The sequence below is a fragment of the Rhipicephalus sanguineus genome, chromosome 6, assembly GCF_013339695.2.
Source record: "Rhipicephalus sanguineus isolate Rsan-2018 chromosome 6, BIME_Rsan_1.4, whole genome shotgun sequence".
NCBI lineage: Eukaryota > Metazoa > Arthropoda > Arachnida > Ixodida > Ixodidae > Rhipicephalus > Rhipicephalus sanguineus.
Genome location: NC_051181.1, coordinates 120,423,976 through 120,437,360, shown reverse-complemented (window position 1 = coordinate 120,437,360; position 13,385 = coordinate 120,423,976). Strand labels below are relative to the sequence as shown.

The following is a 13,385-nucleotide window of genomic DNA, read 5'->3' as shown; positions in this document are numbered from 1 at the left end:
TCCATCTCATATATGCTGACGAAAAGCTTGTTCGCATAAAATATCTGTTTTTCCATGTGGAACTCACCACGTTTTCAAGAGAATCTACATCACCTGGACTCTTCCCTCCACCTCCGTATAAGTGGATATAAAGATATATATGCTTCGGTTATTGCATCGCAATGGCCGACACCACCTCGTGCGACCACGTGTTGAGGAGTAGACGACATTTAGCACGTTCGGTCTCACTCTTATAGCAAAGAAACGATCGCTTACGGTTGCGCTGTAGCTCGCTTGATCAAAGGACAATAACAGAGCAAACCATCATGAAATGCCACCCTAATAAGTAATCGAGATTGCGCATGACGAAGTCACTCTTAAAGTTACAAAGTGCCGTTGACGTGCACATACAGATGAAGAGTGAAATGGCATTCATTGTGGTATCACAGTCGACATTGCGCTGTGAATCCAGTCTCTGGTAACAGCGACCAGCTGTGGTGGTGTATCTGTGCTTTGTGACTCTCTCTCGAGCTCTCCCTTTACTCATATCTTCTGACGTTCAAGTTCTCCAGCATTGGGCAGCAAACTGAGTTTCTTTCCTTCTGGTTGCCCCCCTCCACCTTTGCCCTCTCCTTTTTTCTTGAGACAATGCAACGTTTGAAGGTTGTCAAGCACTTGCTAACATAACACAGCGTGAGATAAATCCATTGTTTCTTCATAAAAAAAAAAGAAGTGCAGCCTACCACGACTGCCGTGGCTGGAATGTTCGAACTTTAACAGACGCTCGTGTATATTGTAAAGGTTCGAAGCGAAAAGGAACCGAGCACAATGCCACCGGTACATCTCTAAGTTTCAGGAAGCCGAAACAGGTGCGAAAACCGGTTCAACGCCCCTGCAACATAATGAGAAGTTTAAAAAAATATTATAATATGCAAATACACATGACAACAAATGCAAGAACGCGTATAAGCTCAGCGAGAGCTTTCTTAAGAACGAAGAAGAAAAACGAATGAGGAAACAGAAGTCGCAAGTTGCAACCTCGTTTCATACATCCTACTCGAGTAAGATTCCATTTTCTTTCTTGCGTGTTGCAGTCTAAGCACGTTCGTGGTGTCAGGTGTCGGCCTGGCGCTACCTGCCCTGAGTATTGGCTCAATTCGCACATTCGCACTCCCACGCGACACCTGTATGGGGCACGTAGGCGAAACGCACGTACTTGCAGAGTTCAGCGTCGCCTATGTAGAGCGAGCTTTGCTGCGTGTCTCGAACATCGTTTATAGAGATCCGAGAGATGACGGCTCACAAAAAGGAAGGGCTCAGTCAAGCAGAACAACGCCCTGCTTTATTTCCCAAATACTTCGTCTCTATTTGGTTCTTACATCTTTCTTTTCTTATTTTTTTTTTCACACAAGGGAAGATGTCGTTAGCGTCGCGGCTCAAACCGTGCTGCGCAGTGTTACTCGGGACCCTCCTACATTTCACACGCCCTACTCTATGAAGCTACAACTCGATAAAAAGCGTCACACCCTTGTTCGTCTCACGCATCTCGCATGTAAGGTCGCGTTCACCACCTCTGCGACATAAAAAAAAAAAAAGAAAGCCGAGTTGCCTGAGCTCGCGCGGTCTTTGAACTGGCGCTTGATCTTTCCATCACGAAAGTACGCCATCACAAAAGAGTGCCATCACCTTGTCAAGCTGCCCAAATGGCAGGTTAACTCCAGGTCGCATTTCGAGCGTTTTCCTACAGGGTCACTCCACTGACTCTATAGGAACAAATGGAGTGACGCTGAAACCTTTATACGGCAGCGAGTGCTTATACTACATATGACTGCTATTTCGAGAGCTGTGTGATGGCGGATAAACAGCGCACAATAAATTTGTACAGACTGAGAAAAGGAAAGACGCAGCAGTCAACGTCTTTCGTATGAGCTCCGCCATCCTGCAACATTACCAACAAGGATAACTTGCCGCTCTTGTTGTCAGTCCTACTTTTCTAGAATAATCTTCCTTCCATATGAACTTATATGTCAGAGCTCACCCTTATACGGACATATATGGGCATAAATTCTGACATATCGGAGTTTGCACTGAGAACACCCTTCATAGGAAGGTACAAGAACTGTGAAAAGTCAATATAGAATAAACTTTTACACATGAGTGAAGGAGTTGCCCACATCCCTTCCGTTTGTTTTTCATTTAATTCGATTATCTGTAACAGCCGGTGTAATGTATGTCGAAGCGGAGGTATAGGGCTTCTACGGTAACGACACGCAATGTTACAGCCCAGTAACTCTAAGCTATGCTTAATGACGGCATTCCAGCAAATCTGAAACGTGAATATGTGAAGGGTTGTCGTGTGTGGTGCCCTGGGGCATCATTTTCTCCAGCGCCGCAGTTAGAGTACGCAAAAAGTCAGGCAACGCTAACCACTGCTATATAGACAACGTGATATGTTGCTTTAATGTTTTTAGGAAAAGACAACTCTGGTATATTGGTATACTGTAAATTCAGATATACATATTTGTTACGCACAGTATGTACCACCTTCTATGCTGCGTGTAAGGTATTGTACTGTAACTAACTTCATTAGACGATTTGCAGTGATGAACAGTGGCCGAACATCACATCGCATGTCTCAGGCTAAGGCAACGTTTCAGCAGGGCGGCCTTGTCTTTCCAAAGGCAGCGGCGAAGACACGTCCCCTCGCAGGAACGTCGGGTCAGCAATTTCATGATACGGAGCCGTTTGGCGAAGCAACGAAAAAAAAAAGAACGCAGGACGACGGCTGGTATTCCTGCATCGTGTCAATACAATGAAGAAAACGCAGTCTTCGAGTACATGAGCCTGCTTACGCAACAGGATAAGCTATTCTCAGTTTTTGTTTCTTTCATGGCATTCATTATAATGCGTATTTCAAATTATCACAAATGTTATGACGTAGTGATGCATACACTCAGGGACAGTAATCGCACAAGCACTGCAAGGCAAGCATTCAAAGGCTAACAAATATATACTGTGCAAGTCCAGAAAAACAGGAAAGGTTCTTCAAAACCTCTCGCACAGGGAGGCTGATAAGGAGGAGCACCTCATCAAGATGGAGTGCCAGCCTGGTCTGATGTCAAGTAGGTTCTTCATAAATGTCCTTGAGATAAGCTATTCTTAGTGCAGCGTTAAGCTACCTCATTATGAAAACTCTAAACAGCTCCAATAGTGAGCCATAGTTGGCCACTTTAGCTGTTAGTCCTGGGTGTAGGCCTCGAGCTATCGTTAAAGATATATTATTGTCATCCAAATTGCGACAACGAAGCAACAGCGTCAACAAACGACGGTTAATTGGCGCGAAGACAACGGTATGGCGAAAATAGTAAGCCATAATGGTTTACAGCACGAAGTTTGTTTTACAAGCTTCTGTCATGGACACGGATTTATCGAGCCACTAAAGAGATAGAGCTCTTACAAAACGAACGGCTAAGCGTAAGCTACGCAAGGAATCGACGTGGCTCTAAGAGCCAGACTAATGGCATACCCCTCACAGGCTCCAACGCTAACAAAGCGCGAAGGAGGCGCAGTATACGCATATATAGAGCCTAGCTGCAGGAGCGGAAATATGGTCTTCTGTTATCTCCAGTTCGCGCCCGCGCAACGGCGTTAACGCTTTGCAGAGCGGGCCCGCTATGAGATAAGACCTCGCCTCTAGCGGCGGTGGCCGCAGACGGCTACGGCTTTATAGTGCGAACGTCTGAAGCAAAGAAGAAGGGGCGGGTGTTGCCTCTTCGAGTGTTGCACACTTCACAAGACGAGCGGCACGCCGCCTTTCTACGAGGCTTCGCGCTGTAAAGACACGGCCGCTCTGTATGCGTGCCCGTGCGCAAAAAGGCTGTCCGCGTCTCTCTTGTGGACTCCTCGAGTCAGGCATTCTAGCTCACTTTAGTCAGGCGAGAAGAGCTTGCCTCCCACAATGGCGGCCTTTGTGTTTCACCTGTGGCCCAATTGGCGTCGCCTTTTTGGAAAAGGCAGCGCCGACGCATATACACAGCGCAGCGGAGTGAAGAGGGAGTCCGCGGCGGCGGCGGCGGCACGCCGCCGCAGGTGTTGGAAGAGACTTCCATTAGCGGGCTGTGCGCCACGGTCTTGTACGCTGACGTGCTAACAACCGTACAGTGCTGCCGATGCTGAGAAGAATCGGAGGAGGCACCGGATCGCGCCGTAGAATTCCCGAGACACTTCACGGGGTCCCTTTCCCTCCATTATATATATCACTAGTTACAGGACCTTTCCAGACGTTGATCAATCACGAAACCTTACTCGATGTATGGTTTCCGAGGCAAGATAATTAGGCAAACTTCCGTTGTCCTTAAGCTTGTCGACTTAGTACCGAAGAACAAGAAGATGGATACAAGAGTCGATTCGCAACCTGCATTTAGTTGTGTATACATAGACGCAAGAAGCATGCACGGTATCAACACGACATATACATGAAAAAGAAGCACAAATAAATGTATGCCGTGCAATGGCGCAGAAAGATCAAGATCGAGAAATTGAAGGTAATAGAATTGGTTCCTCGCGGGCGTGCATTAACGAGCGCCCCAACTACGAGGCATCTCTAGAATCACTAGAAAATAGACGCTTGTCGTTTACCGCGCCGCGCGTTAGAACCTGCAAGATGACTTTCAGGAAGCGTAAAAGCCAATCATGAACCGTTACTGATCGCGAACGGTCGCCCCTTGATTCACCGTTAACGGCGTGCATACAGGTTTCACGGTACTGCACGGAATTAGGGCCCGCAAGGCATACGGGCTCATTGCAGAGGCGTTGCACGGAGAAGGAGAGGGAGTAATTGTGGTGAGGGTGACGCGGACAGCGGACGGCTGAATACGGGCATCCCGCTCATCGGCATGTGTCTGCCATTGTGCGACCGTATGCGTGTATATATGTGTGGTGCGTTGTACATTCGACGGCGTGCTTCTGCAAGGTGATGCAGCGAGTGGACAACAAACTCAGTTATCTTCGCGAGTCCCTAATAGGCCTAATGACGGACTACGCAAGTGCCAGGCCACTGATCGAGGCACGCAAGCCACCATAGAGAGAGGCTACACGTATACACAACACCTTACGTTCGGCTTAACGGGGTCCGCGAGACGGAGTATAAAGGTCTCTCTATTCCCAAGTGCAGACCAAAGAGGATGCACAGGCTTGAGACGTAACTTGTTTAGTGTCGCAGGGCGTTAATAGCGTCCCTATCTAGCCAGCTGCTACGCATCTGAGCACGCTCTCGAGGTCCGAAAGGAGATCAGAGACATAATCGCTTCTCAAGTCGGTCGCTATTAGCGAAGGGCATATTACGAACTTGAAAAACCAATTTTTCAGTTTATAAACACCGGTTAAATTGCCGGAGGCAGCGTCTCCATTTACGTAGAGAAAGCCTCCTCAAGTTGCCTGCCGCTAAACCAGGTTTTCCTTGCCCGAACACACTGTATGTACTTTGAAGCTCAGGCTGGGAGAGTAATTCTGGATGGTATGCCAGCAAGAATGATTGAGTCATAGCGGCTGCTGAATCCTGCTTTAAAATACCGGTATGTTTTAGGTACGATCTACTCTGTCAATAATCGAAGGTTTCGAACAACATATCGGATAATGTGCTATTCGATTCGGTTATTCTATCTAACAGTCACTGCATTTTTCGTGTAGTTTTTTAATACTTTACACTTCAGTGGACGTATATATTCACGAGAAAACATGAAACTGAAGAAAGAAAAAAAAACGCTGTAAGTTTCATACTATTCATACAGTGAACATGGTACCGACAGCTCGCTGGGTCACTCAGCGAGCCATGCTTTTTCAGCTAAACATAATCACTCGTCGCGCGCGCAAAAAAAAAACAACAAAAAAAAACGTGTGGTTATAAAGACTATTCGACACTAATCCAAACAAACCAGATGTTCAGAAAAAGATGGAAGAAAAAACAAATTCTAGATCTGGCTGTCCCACGCCGCCAATTTCACACAGGGTGGGTGCCCTCCCAAATGACTATTCACTTCGTTCTGCCGAGCGGGCCGGAAGTGCGCTTGTACCTATTCCACCGGAAGGTACCCTATTTCACCAATGTCAGTGTGGTGATTAAGGTGCGCCCAGAGGCCTTTACGGAACCTGTTACGGAACCTTATGGGGTCCACCTTTCGAGATGAGTACCCAAGAACAACCGAGCGCCAGGTCGGTGTACTCCTGTACCCTTTAGAAAAAAAAAAAACCGGTGGGTTTCCGATCGGCACCGGGAATCGAACCCGGTAACTACCGCATTGAAAGCGGACGCTCTGCTATAGCCACCACTGCGGTGGTATACATGGTAGAGCGTCAGAATATATGAAAAATCCCTGAAGTGGGGTCGTCGCTGGAGTCCAGCGATACATCCTGTTGAAGGGTACTTCAACTATTCGACGCAAAGCATTGGAAGGCAATATTTGTTCATACATATCCTACTCCTTCACATCAAATAAGGTATAAAAACTTTCATTTACGACATATTGCTATTGATAGAGAGGTGGGGTGAGTTGGAAACGGCGCATACTTTCCATTCTTTCCTCAAACCTAAAAGCAGAAAAAGCTTGTGCTGCAATTGCGAAGAAGGCTAGAGGAACAGCAGTTGTAGGTTGCTCGGTGAAGCACCGCGACACCGTCGTTTCCCGCGTCGTTGGTGTTGTTTATAGAATTCCCCTCTCCTGTGGAAATTCTTACACAGGCCAGTCAGGTAATTGCATCAATGAACGACTTAGCCAGCACAAAAATGCCTCAGACATAACGCGGACGTCACATTTTTCAACTCATTGCATGTCACGTGGGTGCAACCCTTTTTTCAATAACCATGTCGTTATAGTGAAGCACAAACATAAAAGAGCTCGTGAACTCGCGGAAGCGTTTTTCATCAAAATGATGGGTGATGATCGCATATCTGAACCTTCCGTCTGTCTGCTAGACTGCCAGTCACGCATGCTTAGTGATTTCTTTCACGTGACCTAAAATTCCTGCTCACTCATGCATGGTGCTCGTTTTTGGTGCGTTCAGTTTTGTTTCAGTAAACTTCACTTGTTAGACAGCGCTCGTCCTGTGTCCTTCTCGTATTGTGTCTCCGTCGCGTTCGCGCTGGTTTTCCAAGTATGCATCACAACATACTTCCGATTCGGTCACGAAGTTGCACACATTAATTGGCCAATTAGATGGCATGTACCCCCAAGCGCCTCAACTTGCGAACTGCTTAGTTGCTTGTTCTATAATTTATCCATTTTGTGCTTTCAATAAAGCATGCTTCATAGTGTGCCACATGAAGGTAAGATAGAAACTTTTTACAGTATGTTGTGCACGAGTACGTGAGAGTTGTTGACAAATGGCGACGAATGTTATACATTATAAGAAAGCTGCTCATTATTCGATTCGCGTCTGGCCCTACTCGACTGACATTCATTCTGTTTTCAGTATTACCAAAAAAGCAGAACTTTACCTTCGCGCGTTGAGATCGAGGTGCACATGATCGTCAAGCTGTTGCAGGGACAACATTGAAGATGGCTGCGAAGAAACAACAGGTGTCAAATCAAAATCAATTACTGAACTGAACTGATGATAACGCATAAAGCACAGCGTGTATGTTATAGTAAGTTGGTTGCTCTGATTACGCGAACATTATTTTTTTTCCTCTTCTATATATACATAGGGCGAGTGGGTCGTGAATTCCATGATAAATTTTTTTATCCCTTTTTCCTCCGATCATGTTCGGTGAGTGAGGCCTCGAGCAACGCGGTGAGCCGCTTCGTTGGGGGTGCTCAGTGCGGTGTGTGCCGGGATCCATGGCAAGTTTATTCGCATAATCGGAGCAAGGAGAGTCTCCGCGGGGTACTGCAAACGTCTGGGCGTGGGAGGATCGTATGACCAGTTTCCACGACATCACGACACACTACCAGCTATACAGAGACGCGTTTACCCATCCCCTAACGCTTGGCTAAACAGGATGCAAGCGGTACAGACAATTACGAACAGGTTCGTACAGAAACCCTCGACTCATGCACGCCATGTATCCAGGCATGTACACTACAAACAGACGCAGATTGTGTGGCGAGGTTGCCACGCATATTCACATCCTGTGGGAGTGTCAGGGCTTAATAGACGATTCGAATGGTGCCGATCCCTCCTCCGTCTCTTCCACCGCCAGCCTCCGCTCGCGCTGCCTCAGCTCGAGCCTGACAGCACAACTGTGGGTCGTCCAGTGTGCCGAGGAAGCCGCTTCGGGTCAAGGTCTCGAAACCGCGTCCGCGGCGGGTGCCCAGGCCCACTAAAAGACGCTGAACTCGAATCCTAATAAAGTTTACGTTCTTACAAAAAAGAACCACTGTGTCGTGAACCACTTTTCCAAGTAAGTATAGGAGCTTACTGCCTCCCGAATCGATTGCCGCAAAAATTTCTCGAATCCGCCAAGAACAAGCGGAGTTACGGGAGTTTGGCGCACGCTCTCAGCGCTTTCTCTCTTTTCTCGTGCCGATGAGCGCACTGGAAGCTACACAGGGAGGGATGGCAAGGGGGAAAAAGTTACGTCAGCGCGCGTCATGAAACGCGATCGCTCTCCCGCTGTGATTCGCATGATTCGCATGCGCGAGTGCGGCTACCGTGTAAAGTTAGCAGACTGAGGAGTGCGGCGCCGGCAAGTGGCGGCACCCCGTGGCAAGAAGCGCATCTGATCCGAACGCCGCTCTCGATTTATGTCGGCTATTGGCCAATGAGGATGCTATGTCTTTTGCGACGCGGAGAAGCAGATACGCGACGTCAACCGGCAGACAACCCGCCCACCGACGAGAGTGAGAACCGGCCTCTGTTTGAAAAGAGGGCGTCTGAGAAAACAGCAACTTCGCGCTCCGCTTGTAGTCTTTACGCGGCGCGCACGACTGCAATATTAGGCTGAGCAGTTCATAGCCGTGTCAGCTTTCCGCAGGATGTTTTTTTTTCAACAAGCCCAAGGGGTGCTTCATGACCCCCTTAAAGAGAACGTAAAGCTGTTTAAGGAGGAGGGGAGAGAGAGTAAAACACAGCATAGAAAGAATCAGAAAGAGATAATAGACAAAAAGAACTGCAGAAAGAGAGAGAAAGAAATTGAGTGAGAGATAGACAAAGGGATAGAAAGAAGAAGGAGGCAAGCGAAAAATAGAGAGACAGAGAGAGAAAGAGAGAGAGAGGGATGAAAGAGGACGAACGAGAAGGAAATAAATAGGACTAAGCAGAGAAAAAAGAAAAAAAAACAAAGAGAAGAGAGAAGAAGAAATAAAGGAAGAAAGAAAGAGAAGATATGAAAAAATTGGGAAAGCAGCAAAAGCCAAAATAGGTGCCCATCAGTTCCGCTGTCTCTTTAGCATTGCGCCTCCAGTGCAAGCTACGCAAAAGTTTTTTTTATCCCTAATATCTCTTATCAGTTTGCAGCTGCCATAGGCGTGCACGGTTCTCCATTACAATGTTTCACCGCAGCCCTCACCCCCACCCCCCCTTCCCATCACTCCCAGCCCTTTCCTAATCCCCTCCCACTGAGGCCCTACGATCAGAAGAAATCAGTGCAAAGACGAAAAATTAGGGGGCGAGAAGGGGGGGGGGGAGAGGGGCTTCTTTGCCCCTTTCGCGCACGCCTACGCCGGCTGCCCTCCACTTATAATTCGCCGACAATTAAAATTCGTTGCCACATGCCTTTACGAAAAGGTCTATCGTGTGGAGTGTGTGGAGTGTGTGGAGTGCTTGACCAGCTATCAGCCCTATACAATTTCCTTTCATCGCTTAAGTTCACTGCCTGCTTACGATAAAGGTAAGAAGGATACACGCGCTATTTTATTATAGTACACTACTTAGTCTGTAAACCATAGTATGCGCTGTGATGCTGCCACGCTTCACTCAATGCAGCGCCTGATGCATATTCCCAAGTCATGCCGCTAATACCACCTCCCTTTAGAAAAGTCATCTAAGCAGAGGTATAAGCCAAGTCTCGTACGCACTCAAGGCGTATGCGATAAAAACGCGATCAGGGCTGATCGCTCCACGTGTACGCTTCATTAAAAGGAAAAGTTTCGACCAAGTCTCCCTGCTCAACACACACCCCCGTCTGGAGGCGAGTCACGAACTTTGAGACAAAGCTCTCAGGAAAGAAAATTAATGAAACAAAACGAAGAGGTGAGACTAAACAAAAAGTATGAACAACATGAAAGGAAGCAGTCTCTTGGGTGTAGAGAAACGGCGAACTGTACGAATGCACTGTCGCGAGCGCGAGAGGCGAGCGAACACTAATTTGGTCGTGAACTCGAAAGAGAGTGAGGGTGAGACTGGGGAGGGTGAGACGCACCGAGTCGGGACACGGCGCACAGTGCCGACGAGGTGCGCGGCGGCTTCGCTTTGAGCACGCCTCCGGTGAGCCAATAAGATAACGCCAGCGAACTCTGTCGGGCGAAGGCGCACGAAGCAGGCCTAAATCATCCGAGAGGGCTATAGGCCTGTGTAATGCCTTCGCTGCCGAGTCCGTAGCGGAAACAGTTTCTGTAAACAAACGAAGCAAAACATACACGAAAGACGGGTCCGCGGCGCAGCCAAGCTCGTAGAGGCTGTATAAGTATATGCGCGTACGCGTTATTTCGGCGGCATGGAGTCCGTGGAGTTTTTTCGCGCGACGTCGTGAGCCCGAAGCCAGGCTTCACGCCCGTTCAGCTCAGAGTGTAATTAACCGGTAACTCGGAGGAACGTTCTGCAGGATTGGAGGGATCGCGCGAAGACGTGTCGACGCAATGCGCTTTGAATATTGCTGTTTTCCGAGGCAAGGATGGTTCTATAGCTTCACCTATATACTGTAACGTGAAAGTGAGGTGTGTTGTTGAATTGAGGGCATACAGACTATTTATTAACGAAAGTTACTTCAGCTGGGCTGTATATATAGATGAATGTAGCATCCACAGTGGAATGATATCCAGTCGCTAAACAAGAAACGCTGCTGTACGAAGCCAACATTCCTTCAAGAAGACTCGTCATCGTCAAGGTAGCTTCTCGCAACTTCAAGTCTTTACCTTTCTCCTGAATTTCCTTTAGTTGTTTGTTTATCTACAACGGAAGTAATGAAGAATGCTCGCCGCTTTCCCGTGTGTGTTTTCTTGAATGTATTGGTAGTGTGCGATTTTTAGAGAACCACAAGGATTGTCTGGCGGGAAAGGCAGCGTGCGCAGAGGATGCTGCGGTATAAACACTACAGAAAAACAAACGAAATGAAGAAACCACAAAATTCAAGAATGGTAATGAATGAAATCGCACGTGGGAAAGAACCGGAAAGCGTAAACGAACCCGATGTTCATCAACACGGCAATTCGCGTTCTCCTTATGCGCAGGGGTTCGTTGCGGTGGTTGCGCAACGCCCACAATATGGTTTAGCGGCGTTCGGAAAAGACACGAATTGGAATGCACCGAGACATATGACGTCGAGTTAAAGTTTATTAAAGACGATAGTCTTTCTTGGGGAGGCTTAAACGCAGAAATTTTGGTCTGTCTGTCTGTCTGTCTGTCTGTCTGTCTGTCTGTCTGTCTGTCTGTCTGTCTGTCTGTCTGTCTGTCTGTCTGTCTGTCTGTCTGTCTGTCTGTCTGTCTGTCTGTCTGTCTGTCTGTCTGTCTGTCTGTCTGTCTGTCTGTCTGTCTGTCTGTCTGTCTGTCTGTCTGTCTGTCTGTCTGTCTGTCTGTCTGTCTGTCTGTCTGTCTGTCTGTCTGTCTGTCTGTCTGTCTGTCACCCGATTCAGCCACCCGGCCAAAGTTGAACCACTTGCTTACCGCCCACCCATCTTGAACTGGTACGGCTGTTCATACTTGTGAACGTTGTCGATCAAAATTGTAAATATTACGCATATCTGAGGCGCAACATCACTAGGTATTACGTGGCATGTTCCTTCAATAGAAAATACATAGATACGTAATTCTAAAGACCCCAGTTTCTTAAGCTGCGCTGAAAATGCCATGCTATGCGCGCCGACGAACGCCCTCTGCCACGGAGGAAGGAAACCCTCTGCACAAGCTCATGTTTCCCGACGTATTGCCAGATGGCGTCCATATCTCACGCAGCGCCTCCTCTATCGTATTTAGACGGCATTTGCAGCGGAGCACGCAGATACGCGGCCAATTTTTTTTTTTTACTGATACTTGCGTTTCTCAGCATGACTAAAACTCCTTTACGATCTGTATGATCCCAGTGCCTTACCATTTCCCGGAGGGTTATCTTCTGTTTAACATTCATGGCTTTCCTCATTACATTTATATCTCGTTCTCTCTCTCTCTCTCTATTCTCACTAATTGTGTTGTATTTACAGTCGAACGCCACTGCAACGAACGCGTCTACTGCGAAATAGCTTGTACCATGAAGCATGTCATGGGACCTGGCCCGATACTTACCTCTCCTATGTATTCTAAATGCAACTACAGTGACGAAGAGTACACCGAATTTGCTTGTTTAACGAAGCAATGCATACGTTGCGAATTGCTGATTTGTTGTTTTATGACGACTTCGCTTAGCCTCACACGTAACGCCCAGCAGCCTAAATAAACGAACAAATGAGGCTAAAAGGTCATTTCGCACTAACTTTTAAGAACTGTGCAAATAAAAAGGGCGTATAAGAATGGATGAACAATATCGGCAAAATCCTCCCTGTTATGTCGTGCGGCGTGGTGTTTTGCAGTGAAATGTATCTACCTCTCCTCATTCCCTGATTAGGCGCAGCAGCACTCCGTGAACGTATATGTGGCTTCAGGTCGGTGTGGTAGCGCATTCAGTAATTCATACTACTCTGCAGAACAAAATTGCCGATTTTAAATAAACGTTGTTCCTCCCAGTGTGCTTATCTGCTTTATCGGGGTCATTAATGTGAGCGTGCATATGACGAAGGGACGTGTATAACGAAGTACCACTGCCTCACTCGTTTAGTTATACGAGCGTTTCACTGTATTTTACAGGTATTTTTGTCAATCTGTCATCTTTTCTTGTTCTACAGTCTCAACATGAACTATGAGAAACAACTTTCTTTTTAATCTCGAAAGAACCCCGCAAGACATAGATGATTAGACATAGAGGATAGACAAAGAGGATAGTCGGTGTTTGTGGTGTCTTGGCTTCTCTCTTGTGTCCGTGTTTGCACGCCCTGTCTCTTGTTAACGTAGATTATTGACACCTAACGCTATTCTTTGAAATATAAACTACAAAAGAAATACCCCATATTAGGAAATACGTCTTCGGCACTTACTAAAATAGTCAGCGTAACCCCAATTGGGTGCGATCAGACAGGCCACAGAAAGCCCGAATCAGCCTAAACTACCCCGAAAGAACGATAGAACCAAGCGGGCGCGACAGAGTAGAAACTTTTGGGGGTGAA

At 47.2% G+C, this 13,385-nt stretch overlaps 1 protein-coding gene across 3 annotated transcripts in view; it reads right to left on the bottom strand.

Moving 5' to 3' along the window:
* The window catches only part of LOC119396284 (uncharacterized), a 398,508-nt gene that overhangs the window by 294,097 nt on the left and 91,026 nt on the right, over nt 1-13,385 (bottom strand). The window contains exon 2 of one of the 3 annotated variants that reach the window (XM_037663433.2): nt 7,472-7,536. The exons of the other annotated variants lie outside the window; for them this stretch is intronic. Within the exon in view, the coding sequence (XP_037519361.1) occupies nt 7,472-7,527 (56 nt within the window). The 5' untranslated portion in view covers nt 7,528-7,536. The remainder of the gene's footprint in view (nt 1-7,471; nt 7,537-13,385) is intronic. 3 annotated transcript variants of the gene reach the window in all.